Source organism: Lichenostomus cassidix, chromosome 8 (genome assembly GCF_008360975.1).
Source record: "Lichenostomus cassidix isolate B80296 chromosome 8, HeHo_3.0, whole genome shotgun sequence".
Lineage (NCBI taxonomy): Eukaryota > Metazoa > Chordata > Aves > Passeriformes > Meliphagidae > Lichenostomus > Lichenostomus cassidix.
In genome coordinates this window covers 23,765,022-23,779,711 of record NC_139489.1, presented here as the reverse complement: position 1 = coordinate 23,779,711, position 14,690 = coordinate 23,765,022, and the positions used below count along the sequence as shown (strand labels likewise).

At 56.4% G+C, this 14,690-nt stretch overlaps 1 protein-coding gene across 10 annotated transcripts in view; it reads right to left on the bottom strand.

Moving 5' to 3' along the window:
• PDE4DIP (phosphodiesterase 4D interacting protein) overlaps nucleotides 1-14,690 on the bottom strand; it is a 36,507-nt gene that overhangs the window by 2,408 nt on the left and 19,409 nt on the right. For 5 of the 10 annotated variants that reach the window (XM_085068418.1, XM_085068415.1, XM_085068416.1 and 2 more), the window contains exons 7-31: nucleotides 14,472-14,585; nucleotides 14,110-14,247; nucleotides 13,630-13,809; nucleotides 13,193-13,387; nucleotides 12,740-12,883; nucleotides 11,662-11,740; nucleotides 11,064-11,152; nucleotides 10,765-10,881; nucleotides 10,237-10,374; nucleotides 9,800-9,912; nucleotides 8,954-9,081; nucleotides 4,940-5,031; nucleotides 4,669-4,817; nucleotides 4,253-4,568; nucleotides 3,993-4,161; nucleotides 3,742-3,861; nucleotides 3,188-3,662; nucleotides 2,715-2,950; nucleotides 2,441-2,492; nucleotides 1,934-2,151; nucleotides 1,587-1,781; nucleotides 830-1,051; nucleotides 535-666; nucleotides 285-404; nucleotides 17-194 (exon numbers count right to left, since the gene is read on the bottom strand). In XM_085068418.1, coding sequence (XP_084924544.1) covers nucleotides 17-194; nucleotides 285-404; nucleotides 535-666; nucleotides 830-1,051; nucleotides 1,587-1,781; nucleotides 1,934-2,151; nucleotides 2,441-2,492; nucleotides 2,715-2,950; nucleotides 3,188-3,662; nucleotides 3,742-3,861; nucleotides 3,993-4,161; nucleotides 4,253-4,568; nucleotides 4,669-4,817; nucleotides 4,940-5,031; nucleotides 8,954-9,081; nucleotides 9,800-9,912; nucleotides 10,237-10,374; nucleotides 10,765-10,881; nucleotides 11,064-11,152; nucleotides 11,662-11,740; nucleotides 12,740-12,883; nucleotides 13,193-13,387; nucleotides 13,630-13,809; nucleotides 14,110-14,247; nucleotides 14,472-14,585 — 4,109 coding nt within the window. The remainder of the gene's footprint in view (nucleotides 1-16; nucleotides 195-284; nucleotides 405-534; nucleotides 667-829; nucleotides 1,052-1,586; nucleotides 1,782-1,933; nucleotides 2,152-2,440; nucleotides 2,493-2,714; nucleotides 2,951-3,187; nucleotides 3,663-3,741; nucleotides 3,862-3,992; nucleotides 4,162-4,252; nucleotides 4,569-4,668; nucleotides 4,818-4,939; nucleotides 5,032-8,953; nucleotides 9,082-9,799; nucleotides 9,913-10,236; nucleotides 10,375-10,764; nucleotides 10,882-11,063; nucleotides 11,153-11,661; nucleotides 11,741-12,739; nucleotides 12,884-13,192; nucleotides 13,388-13,629; nucleotides 13,810-14,109; nucleotides 14,248-14,471; nucleotides 14,586-14,690) is intronic. The other 5 variants (XM_085068414.1, XM_085068421.1, XM_085068413.1 and 2 more) reach the window with 2 other exon arrangements.

Here is a 14,690-nt window from a genome sequence, read left to right as displayed (position 1 = left end):
ATGCTCCAAGCCTTACCTATTGTTGTCCTCTTGCAGAGAGCGCCGCTCATCCCGGAGCTGCCGGACGCTCTCTTGGCACTCGGTGAGCTCCTCCGCCAGCCTCTGCTGCTTCCCACACCTCTGGCCCAGCTCTGCTTCAGCCTCCCGTGCCCGGGAGCAGGCAGCGAGGAGCGCCTCCTGCACCCGAGCGAGCTCTGGGGACAGAGTGTGAAGGTGTCACCACCACCCCACTCAGCCAGTGCCCTCTGGAGCTCAGATCCAGGATGCTGGTGGCCCAGCCCTACCTTGGGAGAGGTGGTCACGTTGGAGCCGCAGGGTCCGGTTTTCCTCGTGCAGAGCCTGGTTCTCCCTGCTCAGCTGCAGCCCCAGCTCTGGTGTCTGGGCATAGACATCGCTGGGCAATCCTGTGGAGGGAACCAGTGCTGAGTCTCTCCCCCCAGTGCCCCATTGTGCACAGGGTGAGCACCCTCTCCACACAGTGGGGCATGCAGAGGCCTGACCCCCTGGCAGCCCTAGCCCCATGCAGCACCATACCACTGGCCTTGCCGGTGGAGGCCAGGCGGCGCTCCAGCTGCTCCCGGAGCCGGTCGTTGGTGCAGATGGACTCCTCCAGGCGCTGGCGCAGATTGCGGATCTCCACCAAGTGTTCCTCCAGCAGGTCAGCCCCTGACACAGCCAGGGACACAGCTCAGGAAAGGAAAGGCTGTGCCACCTGCCTCTTGCCATCCCCATACCCGAGCCCTGTCCCACGGTTGTTGTGGTGCCTGATCTCCCAGTTCCCCCACATGCAGGTGGGAGATGCCCCTGCGCTCTCCAACACAGAGCATACCTGTTAGCTTCTGGCTGGAGGGGTATCCCAGTGGCAGGGCCCCATAGAGCAGGTGGCCAGGTGGGGGCACATCCCAGAGGGCGCGGGTGTTGGTGGCCCCAGGGAGCCCAGCCAAGCCCTGCAGAGCACTGTGTCGGCAGAACGATGCTGGGGCTTTGCTGCCCTCTCCAAAGGGGCCCAGGGGGACTGTGGGCTTTGCTGGTGCCATGGGCAGTGTCACACCTGCACACACAGTGGGGAGGAGGAGAAGGACAGTGAGCAGGGAGGAAGAACAAGACAACACATGCCCTTCGTCTACTTTTTGTCTCCTTCTTGCTCTGCCCAACCGTGCAGCCCAGTGTCGCCTATCACTGACCTCCTGCCCCTATCAAACCTATTCTCCCTGAAGAACAGAGGCTCTCTCAGGACTTGATGATTATGTGACACAAGGTGGAGGGTCTCAGCCCCACTCCTACACAACAACTTCACAAATCAGCCTTTTCCTAGAGGACCTAGGATATGCCAGTGTCCACACCAAGGACTAGTGCTGTCTCTGGATGGGTCCATCCAACCCACCAGGTCCTCTCTACATGAGAGCCATATGTTCCCCTTGTCCCTCAGCCAGACTAGTGGGACCCAACCTTAAAGTCACAGCCCCGAGAAGAAGGAGAAGATCCAGGGCAGGACATGCAGGTCAGAGTGGGTGGGGAGTGATGCATCACAGCACAGCATGCAGGGCAGGCAGGACCAAACCCAAGCCAAGAGGCAGCGTGCTCACTTTCTCCCAGTTGCCTCCGGAGCACCTGCAGTTCCTGCTGTGCCTCAGCCAGGGAGCAGACGGAATTCCCGCAGCAGCCCAGGAGTGGCGGAGCTGCGGGAGGGGGAGCCCCAGCAGGCAGGAAGTGGGACAGCCCGGGGGCCAGGGAAGGCAGGGGGGCACTAACAGGTTTGGACAAGGAGTCAAAGTGAAGGCCTAGAGACAGGAGAGAGATGGAGAGAGATGTTACAGTGGCTCTGGCCCAGCCTGGCAGAGAGCCCTCCTCCCTGGGGCACTGGGGACCCTGGCACACCCCGAGAAGTCAAGTCCCTGTGTCCAGAGGCACTACAGTTGTCACTGTGCAGTACCTGAGTGTTGAATGGGCTCCTCATGGCACTGACTGTACTCGCTGGCTGCATCCCCATCAGAGCAGGGCTCCAGCCCCTCAGAGGTGAAGGATGAGCTGCTGGCAGAGTGGGATGACTCCGAGGGTGGGCAGCTGCTACCCGGGGACTCAGAGCGCTCCTGCAGCTTCACCTCCAGGCTCTCAATCACCTTCTCCTTCTCTTGGAGCTCCCGGCTGAGCCTGAGGAGGTGGCCCATCACCAGGGCTGGCAGGTCAGGGTGACCTCCATCCCACAGCCTTTTCCTTCAAAACATCCCACATACCACATCCCATCCCACTCGTGATGCAAGGCTGCTCAGAGACATGGAGTGCCCATGGGGCTCCCCATCCCCACAGCAGAGGCAGTCCCAGGACATCCCCCTTAAGCAGAGGCCGCAAGGGCACCCTGGGCCTCCACCCCAAGAGCACTGATAGACCTCAGGGTGCTCATGCCAAGCAGGTTCCACAAACCCTCCCTGGCAACAGGTACCTCTGTGCCAGGAGTTCATGACTGGTTTTATCCTCCACATGTTGTCGATCTCCTGAAAATCCAAGCCAGAAAAGAGCCAGTCAGTGTCTCCATGCCCCAGGATGCCTGGTCCCAGACAGAGCCATAGCAGGACAGGACAGCCCAGCTCAAAGCAGGTATTCCACACAGCACATGATGTCTCAGTGTCTACTGCTCCTCACCCATCAAAGCATCCCTTCCCGACCCATCACACACCCACAATATCCAGCCCCGCTGTCCCCATAAAGGTACTTACTGGTGCCCAGCTTGTCACTGAGCCTCTCGGCCAGCTGCCTGCCCTGGGCCAGCTGCTCCCGAAAGCCCTGGCCCAGGTAGTAGTCAATGTCAGTGCCACGAAGGAGGTCCTCAAAGGACCGCAGGGCATCCCGCAGGTGCTGGGCCAGGCTGCGGCTCACCCCACGGCCCTCCCGCAGCATCTGCCGCAGGTGGGACAGCTCCCGAGCCTGGGCCTGGATCAGTGAGTTGTATTTCCTAGGAGACATGAGCAAGCAGGGCGCTCACAGGGCAGCCAGACTCTGTGAGGGCACAGCAGGGACAAGGTGCCATGGAGGGAGTCTCCGCACCATCCACTGCTGGGGCCCTACCCCACAGTGCAAACACCCCAGGAACCTGCCAGCAGGGAAACCTTGCAACAAGGAGCCACCACCCTTGGGCAACTCCTGGAGACCCTCATAGCTCCCCATCTGGTCCCAATCCCCAGGGCCATACCCTGGCCAAGTGGCAGACTGCAGCTCCTTGGGCAGAGTGCCTCCATGCTTCGCTGCGGGCAGCTGTGCCTCGAGCAGGGCGACGCGGTGCACCAGGCTCTGCAGGTCGCGGTGTGCCCGCAGGGCAGGCGGGCAGAGCGTGCCATGGCCATCCGACTGCCAGCCCTCATCCTCATCCGTGAGGCTGTGGGCTGGGGATGCCAAGGCCTTGGGACCTGGTGTGGGCCGCTCAGCACCCGAGGTGTAGCCGCTGGTGACGGAGATGGAGCGGGCACGGCGCTGCAGGCTCTGGATCACCTTGTTGGCATTGAGCAGCTGGGCCTTGAGGTCCTGAATGTGCCGGTGGAGGGCTCCCACATCCTCCAAGGCCATGGTTTTCTGGGCAGTCTTGCCTGCTCTGGACATCCCTGGCTGGCACAGGGACCCCAATTCCTCACCCAGGCTGGTCTCACTGAATACATCTGGCTCCTCGCACTCTGCAGAGAGAACAGTGTGTCATTTCTCCATACCAGGCGGGCAAAGCACAGTGATCCCTGGAACCCTGACTCTCCTTACCAGGGCTGGTGGTCTCATCACGGTCAGCCTCGGTCTCACTTCGCCCACAGGTCTCATAGCCCAGGTCCTGGATGTCCACCTGCACTTGCTTGCTGAGCTGCTGGGTCTGAGGTTCACCTGCTGGGCAGCACCATCAGCTCAGGTCCCCTCGGGCAGCATTCAGCACTCCTGCCCCGTGCACAGTGCAGTGCACAGGGCAGACAAGGCTCAGAACACACCCCTCCCCCATCCCACCCTGGGTTTTAACTCACGGAGCAGGACGTGGTACTTCTCCAGCTGCTCAGCTTGTGCCCTCACTGTGGCCTCCGAGGCAGCAAGTTTGTCCTGCAGCTCCTGGCACTGCTTTTGGCCCTGTGCCACCTGGGAGCGCAGCTCTGCCCCCAGCCCTGGCCAGCCTTCACCAGGAACCGAGCCCTCCACCTGCCAGAGGGAAGATGGGCTGTCAGCTCCCGATTTCCACCCTCATCCCTACCACTATCTCCACCCCCATCCTGGTTCCCTGTGCACTTACATGTCTCCCGTCCCCTCCACCCGGGCTGCCAGGGCAGGGTCTCTTGGGCATGTCATCCTGGGATCGAGCCTCCAGCGCTGGGCGTTTGGTAGGCACTGTTCCCCTCTCTGCCGGGAGCCCCATGCCATCCCCGCCGCCTCCGGCAGGGCGGTCTCCAAGGGAACTGCGGCTCTTCCGCTGCAGCCTGCGGGGCTCAGGGGCCAGGGGGCTGCCCAGCCCGGGCTCCTCCTGCTCCCCGCTCTCCAGCAGCGACGTGGCTTCACCCATCCGCTCCTTCAGCTCCGCGTTTTCCAGGCACAGGCTCAGCATCGCCTTCCTGGGGGCACAAGGCACAGTAAAGGACAGGCAGAGGCCGGGATGCAGGGTGTACCCCCGAGCCACTGCCACGCCTGGCTCCAGGGACCCAGAGCTCTTGCCTGATGTGGGAGACAGAGGAGAAGCCGGCTTCCTCCAGCTGCGCCTTCAGCTCCCGCAGCTCCTCCTCAGCCCGCAGCTCCCGTTCTGGCACGGTGGGCGCAGTGCTCCTTTCAGTGCCCCCATTTTCCTTGCGGGCTCGGAGGTTGCTCTAGGGGGACAAAGACAGAAGGTGACAGGGACGGTTCCGAAGGGGCCAGGATGCAGTTTGGCGGTGGCACAGTGCCCAGCTCTGCCAGCCCCTGTTCCCGGCGTCGCGCTGCCCTGACTCACCTGCTGGGTTGCCAAGCCACGGGCTGCCTCCTCCTTCATGCTGTCGGTGAAATTGGTGTTGGCATCATCGGTGTCTGTACCTGCGGCCTGACCTAGGGGACAGCACAGCACAACAACACGCTCAGAGCAGTGGCACTGGCAGCACTGCCTCTGTCCCCTCCTCCCTGGTGATACCCACAGTCACTGGGGACAGCCCCAGGGCAGGTGTCTGCTCTCATACACACCTGGTGCTGGGACACTCCCAGCTGGACTGAGGTTTCCCTGCTGTCCCTGGGTCCTGCCACCCGTTCCCTGCATACTGGAGCCCCAGCCCAGCACCCTGTGGGAGGGGACAGCCCCTGGGATGGGAACACAGCAATGGCACCTACCCCATCCACGTCTGCCTTCTCACCACTTGTGCTTGCTGCCCTGACACACAGGCACATGCACCACCCACCCTGCAGCCACTTTACAAGCCACAGACAGCAGCAGTAGCACAAGCCTGGTCAGGTCGCTCGCACTGCCCTGAGCTGGCAGGAAGATTGGGGTGCACACCCAACGAATGTCTACCCAGGCAGGGGCAGCTCAGGAGCAGCCACCCAGCCCACAGTGCACAAGCCCTGCTGCCAGGCATGGCCTGGGGCTCCTGTGCCAGCGCCCTGTGCTGGCTTTGCAGAGGTAAAGGGACACTTGAGTCCCATACCACAGTGCACGGGGGGCTTGGGCTGAGCTGGGGTCATGCTTTTCTGCTTGCACACAGCTCTACAGACCCCTCGGTGCCAAACCCTGGGGGAGGGCTTGAACCCAGGGCAGCTGAGAGATAGGTGTATCCCCAATCCCCCTTCTCCTGAGGGAAAGAGGCACTTAGGGCCTGAGACCATCCCCTGGGGCTGTGCAGGGCCAGGTTTCACAGCTGCCTGAGCACCAGAGCAGAGGTAACAGCTTTGCCTGTGGCCAAATCCATCACCATCAAATCTGGAGCTGCCAGGCAAGGCAGCACACAGAGCAGGGGAACACAGAGAAACACTGTCAGGAGAGATGCCAAGCACCACTGGTGAAGGGCAAGCCAGCAGGGAAGCACCTGGCTCTCAGGAAGAGTAGCTAAGGACCAGCCAGGAACATGCCTTGCAGGCAGGCATTTGCACAGGGCACTGTGCTCTTAGATGGGGACACACTCAGGAGACCCACGTGTGACAAGCAACTGTCTTGAGGCTGAAAAAACGCGGGGCTCCTCACTGTTGAACCTGGGCAGACATCACCCTGCATGGTGCAGCCTGTCCTCTGAAGTAGCTGTGTCCCAGGGTGCAAGGACAGCCATCACAGAGAAGTGCTGTTCTGGAGGCAAAACGCAGTGACAGCTGGAAGTGGCAGCAGCACCCCAGGGAAGCAGCAGCTCCTGTAGGTGGCACTCAGCACAGTCAAAGCAGAGCCCTAGGAGCCCCCAGGGACACAGCCTGCTGGTTGCTGAAGCAGCCAGGGTAACAGCAGTGCCTGTGGGGCCCCCAAGGGTGAGGGGATGCAGACTGTCAGCCACAGGCTTTGCTGGGGAGCTGAGGGTCACATGGCTCTCAAGGTGGGTCACCGTGGCTGAGGGATCACAGCAGGCTGGCACAGAACCTGCACAGCTGCTCTGGGAACAGGGGAGAACCAGCTCTAGTGCCAGGGCACAGCATCCTCCTTTTCACCAGCGCCCACAGCCCCACATGGCTCCCAGTGCTCCAGGGCTGAGGACTAAAAGAGAGTGCAATTCTCAGGGGAAAAAAAACAAACCCAAAACAGGGCAAGGGCAGGAAGCTAGTGCTGGGGGAGTAGAGACGTGTGCACGCAGGGCAGCTGTGCCCAGGCTGGTGGTCACCGTGTGCTTAGACCCTTCATCAGAGCAGGAGCACACCAGGCTGCTCAGCTCTGCGTGCCACCAGCACAGGAGACAAGAGATGCAACCACAGCACTACTTTCCCACAGACTCCTCTGGCTTTCAGCCCAGCCTGAAAGCATAGTGAGTTAGTTACATGCTTGCAAATTGCGCATGGCCCACAAACACAGGACACCCAGGTAAAATGGCTGCACAGGAGCCTTCACACTGTTAGGAACAAGGGAAAGGGAGCAAGGCCCTTGGGGAAGTTCAGAGAGGAAGGAGTGACTTCCACAAAGAGCTGAGACAGCACAAAGCACTGCAGAGGTTGACAGAGGGTGAACTCAGGCAGGGAATGTTCAGGCTGGTCATCCAGGAGGGAACAAGAAGCCAGGAATATCAAGGATGAGAAGAGGCCTTAAAGAACAGACCAGAAAAGGTGAGGCATCTGAGCCTAGGATAACAGTGCCCCTAGGCGGCAGTTCACAGCAGTGACACTAAGAGAGGCAGGGACAGAGCTACAGCAAAACACTGACACAGGTGGAGAAGGGAGCTGCCTGAGCACCAGCCAAGACTTCACTGAGGCCATGCCAATGCATCGGAGCTCAGTACTGGGCTCCATGGCACCCAAGGGACCGGGGGGCCAGCTAGGCATCAGTGCCAGGATGGCAGAGTGAAGATGGAAAGGTAAGAACAGGGAGACAAAGGCTCCTACAAAGTGAGAAGCAAAAGATGAAGAGAAGATGGTGCTACACAGAGAAGTGAGAGGAAGGGAATGAGATGAAACACAAGAAAGGAAAAGCTAACCAAATCCAGAGCTGCCCAGCAGCTCCCAGCTGTGTCCCTTCAGGCCACAGGGGAACTGCTGCGGTCACCACGCAGCTGAGTGCTGACCCAGAGGGGCAGTGCTGACCTGCTGCAGGCAAAGGGAGAGCTCTGCTGCCTCCCACCCCTGTGTGGCACAGGGAGGAGAAGCCCTCAGTGCAGCACCAGGCATGGGACAGGCGGTGCCATCTGAAGCAGTCACAAGGAGATGTGCAGCAGAGCAGTCACAGATCCAGGTGCGCAGCCCAGCATGATGGAGCTCTTCTGCTCTGCCTGCTCCTAGTTCAGCCTCTCCAGCAAGCAGAAATATATGCTCAGAGGTGCAAAATTTGCTCCAGCCACTTTGGGAAGTGACTGAGTACAAGATAGCAGATCCACAGCCCCCTGTGCTGGGGAAGCCCTGGTCAGTGGAAGGCTGTTGCTACTGTTTCTCAGCTGTCGCAGCAGCTCCCACACTCCCAGAGGAGGTGGAAGTGGGCCTGGTGCCAAGGAGGGACAGTCCCCAGCATCTCAGAAATAGGGTCCTCCCTATCCATGGCCCAAGGGGCACATGGAGCATGTAAGGGATATGTGCATGTATGTGTGAGGGAGCAGACCCAGCCCAGACTCTGGGAGCAGGGACAGGTCTCAGTCCCACCAAACTATCTGCCAGAAAGAGGAGGAAGCTCTCCCATGAAGACACTCAGAAGCTAGATTGAAACAACTCACAATTAGGGGGAAAAAAGCCAGTCAGTAAAACCATCAACACTGGAGTAGGATTTGGTTTAAACATAAACTGAATTGCTGGTTCTACACTCAAGTCTTGTGTAAAAGGCCCAGGCAAGTGTCACCAGGTCTTGAATTCTCCATCTCTGGAACACACTTTTCCATATACACTGTCTCCCTTTGGGCCAGCCACCATCAACCCCAGAGGCAGATGTCACTGGGTAAGAAAAATGGTAAGGGAATACAAAAACTCACACTCATGCACTTGGGAGATGACAGAAAACATCTGGTGTTTCCTTCAGAAATAGGGAATCTTTATTTGGCCCATGGTGGTGGGAAGAGAAGGGAGATAGAGGGAAATAACTAAAATGGAATGGTTTGAATGTGCAAATACATCAGTGGCCACCAGGGTGGGTCAGACAGGAACATACACGAGACACAGGTGGATTGCACTGATCGCCGTTTCCAAAGCAGCTCAAAAATAAAACAAAAAAAAAAAAAAAAGCCCTGCACCAGTTCTATCGTACCATCACTAAGTACCAAAGCTTAGAGTCAGTGAGACAGGTTAGTGAACCGTTTCCGTGGCAGGCGGGCGAGCGCCAGTGCTCAGAAGGCATGCTGGGGTAGGACTCTCACACGCTCCTGTTCCCCACCTCCTATGGCGCCCTGTGTCTCCAGCCTGCTCAAACACTCCAAGCTTCTTCCAAGAGCTTCTTCCAGCTGTCCACGGAGCTCATGGACCCCTTCCAGCTGCACCTGCAGAGCGTGGTCTCTCGCAGCGCTAAGCAGACACGCGGCACAGAAGGGAAGAAGGTTAGACAGGCTGCAGCCAGCGCACACCAAACCGGCCCATCAGGGACACCGACTCCAGGCACAGCCCCCTGTGCTCCCCAGGCAGCTCAGCTACCTCCTGCCTCACCTTGAACCTCCCCCGAGCACAGCCACCCCCAAAAAAGGCCCCAGCCCATGGCAGGGGCCTCGGAGTCACAGCTGTTCTTCAGTACTTTCCCAAGCACTCCACTTATGTGCTCCCTTGCTATCAGGTAGCTCAAATATCCCAGAGGCTGCAGCCCTGTGAAGGGCAGGGGATTAATGTAGGGGACAGGCAACTGCCTGGATAAGCACCTAGAGAGATCCTTATCAACCCAACAGTTGGTTGGGAATTTGACAGCAGTCTCTGAAAGGTGGCCAAGTGTGGGTGGGAAACTGAGCCGGGAAGGGATAAGCCAGGGAACAGAGATGGAAATCCCATGGCAATGGCGCGAGTTTAGGGACCATTTAAAGCTAGTCATTGCAGCCTCTTCAAGGCAAAAAGGCAGCCTAAAACTTGGACTCTCAAAGAAGCATTTGGCTGATCCTTTGCCCAGACTCCCTCTTTCCCCACTGAAAGCTCTCAGACTTGCAGAATGACCCCTGCTTCAGGGATTGCCCCACTGGATCACCCACGCCTGCCCTGGCAGCAGAGCATGGCAGCACAGAGCCAAGACAGCCTCACTTACCTGTCTGGGTGTGTGTGAAACTTCACCAGGCTGCCATAGAGCTGCCTCTCTGCCTGGAGAGCCTCATTTAACCGATTCCTCTCAGCCACCAGCCCTTCCAGCATCAGTAACAACTGTTTGGAGAGAAGAGGCAAGATGCAGCACTTCAAAAACACACAAATCAAAGGAGGCATCTGGTTGTCGCTGAGAAACTGGGGTTTCCTTTCCTCTCTTGCTTGTGTCCAAGGTGATCCATGTCACCCCTGGACTCCCAAAAGACTCTGCCCTTTGGACGAGTGGTAAAGGGAACTGATCCTCTCCTCCGTATTCCCACAATCACACAGCCAGCTTCCAAGAACAAGCACATCTCAGCAAATCCAAAGGCTGAAAAGAAGGCCTCATAACTGAGCTCCAGCAGAGGTACAAACACAACCAAGCTTGCCCCACTGGCACACTACCTGCTGCCTTCTGTTTCCAGTAGCCTCCTGTCCTCGTGACTCTGCTACGGCCACTTTCTCCCGAAGCACCAGCACTTCTTGTGTCAGCCTTTCCACGGCTGGAATTTCTTCAGGATCCACCAGCTGCATCTGCAGATCCTGAAAACCAACAAACAGCAGGAGAGCCCAGTGAGGAAGGGATCAGTAACAAAGACAGCTGGACCTTCGCAAACCTCCCTGGAATGCAACTGCCAAAAGTTTCCAGTGTTTGGAAAGATCCAGGTCTCCTAAGAAAAAATGCCAAAGCACTGAGAGCAGGTTAGGCACAGACCACAGCCTGCAGTAAGAACTAAGAAGGGACACAATCTGGTACACAAAGAGCAAAACACCAAATAACAACAAGTGGGGCCTTCTGGCCAAAGGAACACAGAGAGCTGTAGGCTCTGTCACACTGCCAGCCAGCCACACTGCTCTGAGGATGTGTGGGAAAAAGAGACTCCTCTGCAGCCTTCCCAGGTGGAACTGACCCAGCCTAGCACAGTATCTCACCTTGATGAGGTCCTCTTTGATCTGGATGGTTCTGGTCAAGGACTCAATATCTGAGGCCTGCACCTGCAGCTCTTCCTCCTGTGTGGCCACGACAGACTGGAGAGCAGTGAGCTCCCGCTGCAGAGGGAAGAGAAGCCCATCAGAGACTTCTGAAAGCCAACACCCCGCTCCAAGCTGCTGCCCCATTTCTCTCACTGTGGATGCCCTCACAACAGTGAGGTCCAAAGCCTCCAGTGAGGGGCAGCCCTAAGGTCTCCTGAAGGCAAGGGAGATCAGCACAGGCTCCATCACAAGCTCACCCTGCTTTCCCTTTCTTTCTTCGCCATTAGCTCCAGCTCTTCTTTGGCATTGACAAGATCCTTCTCCAGTTCTGCTGCTGACATTGTAACTGCAAAGACAGCTTGGTTATTGCAGGAACACCATGTGCCAGTTCAGACCCCAGGATCACACACAATCTCTCTTTTGCAAGACAGGGCCCCGATGCTTGTGCTCCTCATCACATTGTCTCTTAGTAAATACTCTTCTTCCCTGCTTGATCTTTCAACAGCAGCCTAAAGCAACAGCAACATAACAGGCCTGCTGTCCCACCCCTGGCAAAGTTCAAGTGTCCTGGTCCCAAGGCAAAACCAAAACCATTACACTTGTCACAGCTCAGCCTGAAACAAAGTCAAAAACTCTCCACTGCACAGCACCAGATCTTGAGTAGAAACACCTCACTTCAATCCCAACAGCAGCCTCTCTTTTCCTTACTCCCTTACTCAGACATCACCCAGAGAGGCACAAAATACTCTAATTCAAAGCTCTCTACTCTTCCAGTTTTATGTAATCATGTTTCCCCCATAGCAGAAAGCCCTGGTAATGTTTGGGGACCTCAAAAGAAGCTGTCCCCATACTCACCTCCCTCGGTTGTGCAGCTGCTGCCCCCCTGTGAGGATCCAGCAACGACTGTAGCTCCACAAGGTCTTTGCAGTATTTCCTGAAAACATAAAAGTCTGCAGATTTGCATTTTCATGGGAAACATGCAGCATCCCCAGAATTCCAGGACTGCAGCAAAGCTGCTGGCTGTTCTATTGACACCTCTAAATTGTGAAAAAACAATGAAGGAGATCTAGTCAGATAGCAGGAACAAGTGAATTGCACCCAGAAATTGTATGTGTGGGCAACAGGGCATTTGTTTTATTTGGCATTGGGAAGCTGCTGGCAGCAAGGGTCTTCACAGTAAAGATTAAACAGGTTTCACTCAACTGCAGCAAGCCAATCCTTCAACTGAGACTCATCTTTATCTCAAATGTGGCCCAAAGGGACCATGCAGGAAGGAAAACATATCCCTGGAAGTCTCTAGAGCTCACTGATCCTGGGAATAGAAATCTGTTTACAGCTGCTTAAAAACATTCAACGTGTCAGATCACCAATAAACCATTAACAGCTGCTCAACTTGGAGCCATGGCATATGCAGCCTTAGAGTTGTGTTCAGCCTCAAAGGGGGTTTTAGCACAGCTGCTTTAAAAATACCCACTCCAATTGTGGAAGAGACAGCAAACAGCCAGCAGGCTCTGCCAAGAATTAGTGGGACCTAAATTTAGCTCTCTTGTCCCCTCTAGAATGTGACAGTGTCAAGGAGGGGATTACAATACAGCAAGGCAGCCCAGCCCAAGGAAGGAGTGGGTCAATGCTGGAAGGTCAAAGGGTGGATGTCTTTCATACTCTCACGTGCCCCAGGGATTCAATTACTGCTCCATCAAAACAAAAAGAGACACTGAGTGACAAAGGCTGGTGAAATCAAGATCGGAACATTCAGGCAGCATTCCTGCTCCTCCATTTCTTCTCCTCCTATAGGAAGTCTTTTCCCTAATCCCACTTTCATTTCTATCATTTTCTCTATGGTGCTCTTCTCTCTCCTATTTCCTTCTGTGGCAATCAGTTCTTTCTGGAGCCCCGAGGCCACAGGCAGAGAAACATAGTGAATGATTCTTACTTGCATGGGTTGTTTGTCCTGCTTCAATGGCCTGGCACCAGCTGACTGGGTCCCAACAGGTTCCTTCCCCAACGTGTGCTGGCGCAGGAATTGTAGCTCGCAGCTCCTTTCAGCCAAAGCCTGCGCCATCTTCTCTGCAGCCGCCTGATTGAGGGGGAAAATTAGGGATAGGGCCACGACCAGAGCTAGGATCCCAGTCCCTCTTCTTCCTTAGAGACTAAGGGAAACAATCTCTGGTATTTATCTGTCACTTGAGACTCAAAGTGCTCTGCAAACCAGCCTGGCCACTCATACCCACTCCATTGCAGCCCTCCCATCTCTACTCGCCAGCCTCTCACCTACAGAAGAACAGACTCCTCCATGTCTCTCAGCCCATTCAGGAGCTTCTTTTTGCTTAACAAAAGACAGGGCAACCCACCTCAGCCTCCCACTGTGGCACTGCACACAACTCACTCTGCTCTGCTGCTCCTTGGTGCTCAGAGCCTGCAGCAGCTCCCGAATTTCAGCATCATGCTCCATGGTTTGATGGTTCCGGTCACTGAGGAGATCCTGCAGCATCTTCTCCTTGTGCTGGAGGCGCAAACACAGCTCCTCTGCTACCTCACTCTGCCCGGGGCCCAGCTTGCACAACAGAGTTGCTGTAAGCTCCTGAACAAGGGGGAGGAAAGGACAGAGACTGCTACCATCACACTGGAAATTGTTCATGGACTAACAGTTCTTCAGCTTGGGTGTAGCTGAGAGAGCAGGGTCAGCAGGCACAGGTATGTACAGGTGCCAAAACCAGCCAGCCTCCAAACACTGAGCACAGCATCAGGTGAGGCTCTGGTTTGGGACCACGCTCTCTACAGACAAACTGGCTGAAGGCACAAGAAGCCAAGCTAAGGCCTTACCTCCACTTCCTTGTTCCTGTCATGCAGGCAGGTCTGCAGCTGCTGGATGATGCCCTCCTGCTCCTTCTGCCTGCTGCAAGATTTGGCTTCAATCTCCTCTTTGAGCCAGCGGAGGTTTTGGCAGGTTGCTGAGACCTGCTCCAGTTCCAAGGTTTTGGCTTTCAGGAGGCTCTCCAGGCTCTGAGGACCACAACAGAAGCAGATCAACCACAGACAGAGACAATCCTGAATTAAGCAAAACTGGAAATACCAGTCTCTACTGCTAGCAGAGTCACACAGATTCACCCATTTGCTCCAGGTGTCCTCTACACCCAGCCCAGAAACCAGAGTGACCCAGGAACTTGCCCTGCACACAAGGCCAGAGGAAGCCCAGCACCTGCAGACACTCTGTCCAGCAACCAGCAGAGCATTCACAGGAAGGTCTAACACCATGTCTCCACAGCCATGCTGGACTCTGCAGGTCCAGGCTCAAGCACTCACGTGAATGGTGGCCTCGTTGCTGGAGAGGACATTGCGCAGCCTTTCCAGGTCACTGCCACGCTCCCGGATTGAGAGATGGAGCTGTTGCAGCTCTTGCTCCTTCTTCTCCAGGGCACAGAACTTCTCATCGACTGCTCGCTGTGTGAGAGGGGAGATCGTTCAGAATGGGGTAATAGGGCTCTGCAGCTACCACTCCCTGTGTGGGCGACTTCAGCTCTCCCTTCCAGAGGACTCCTCTGGAAGGCTGAGCCATGAAAAGCATGTAGAAGATATGGTCATCCCTGGGGTCAGCCTGGAGCTGATGGTAACCCAATGAATGAGCCTCAGGGACAACTGAAACATTGCCTACAATATGTGCTCACCTCTAGAGCAGCATCCCTGTCACTGACACGCTGCTGCAGTTTCTCCAACATGGCATTCATGGCTGCAGGGCTCTTCTCCAAGCTTTGCTGACATTGCAGAAGCTCCCTGGATTCCTAGAGATCACACACACACCCTAGTACAACTGACATTATAGAAACCTCCCCCACCCCTGAGAGCAGCACAGGAGAATCAGGGATACATACCTCCACCCTATGCTT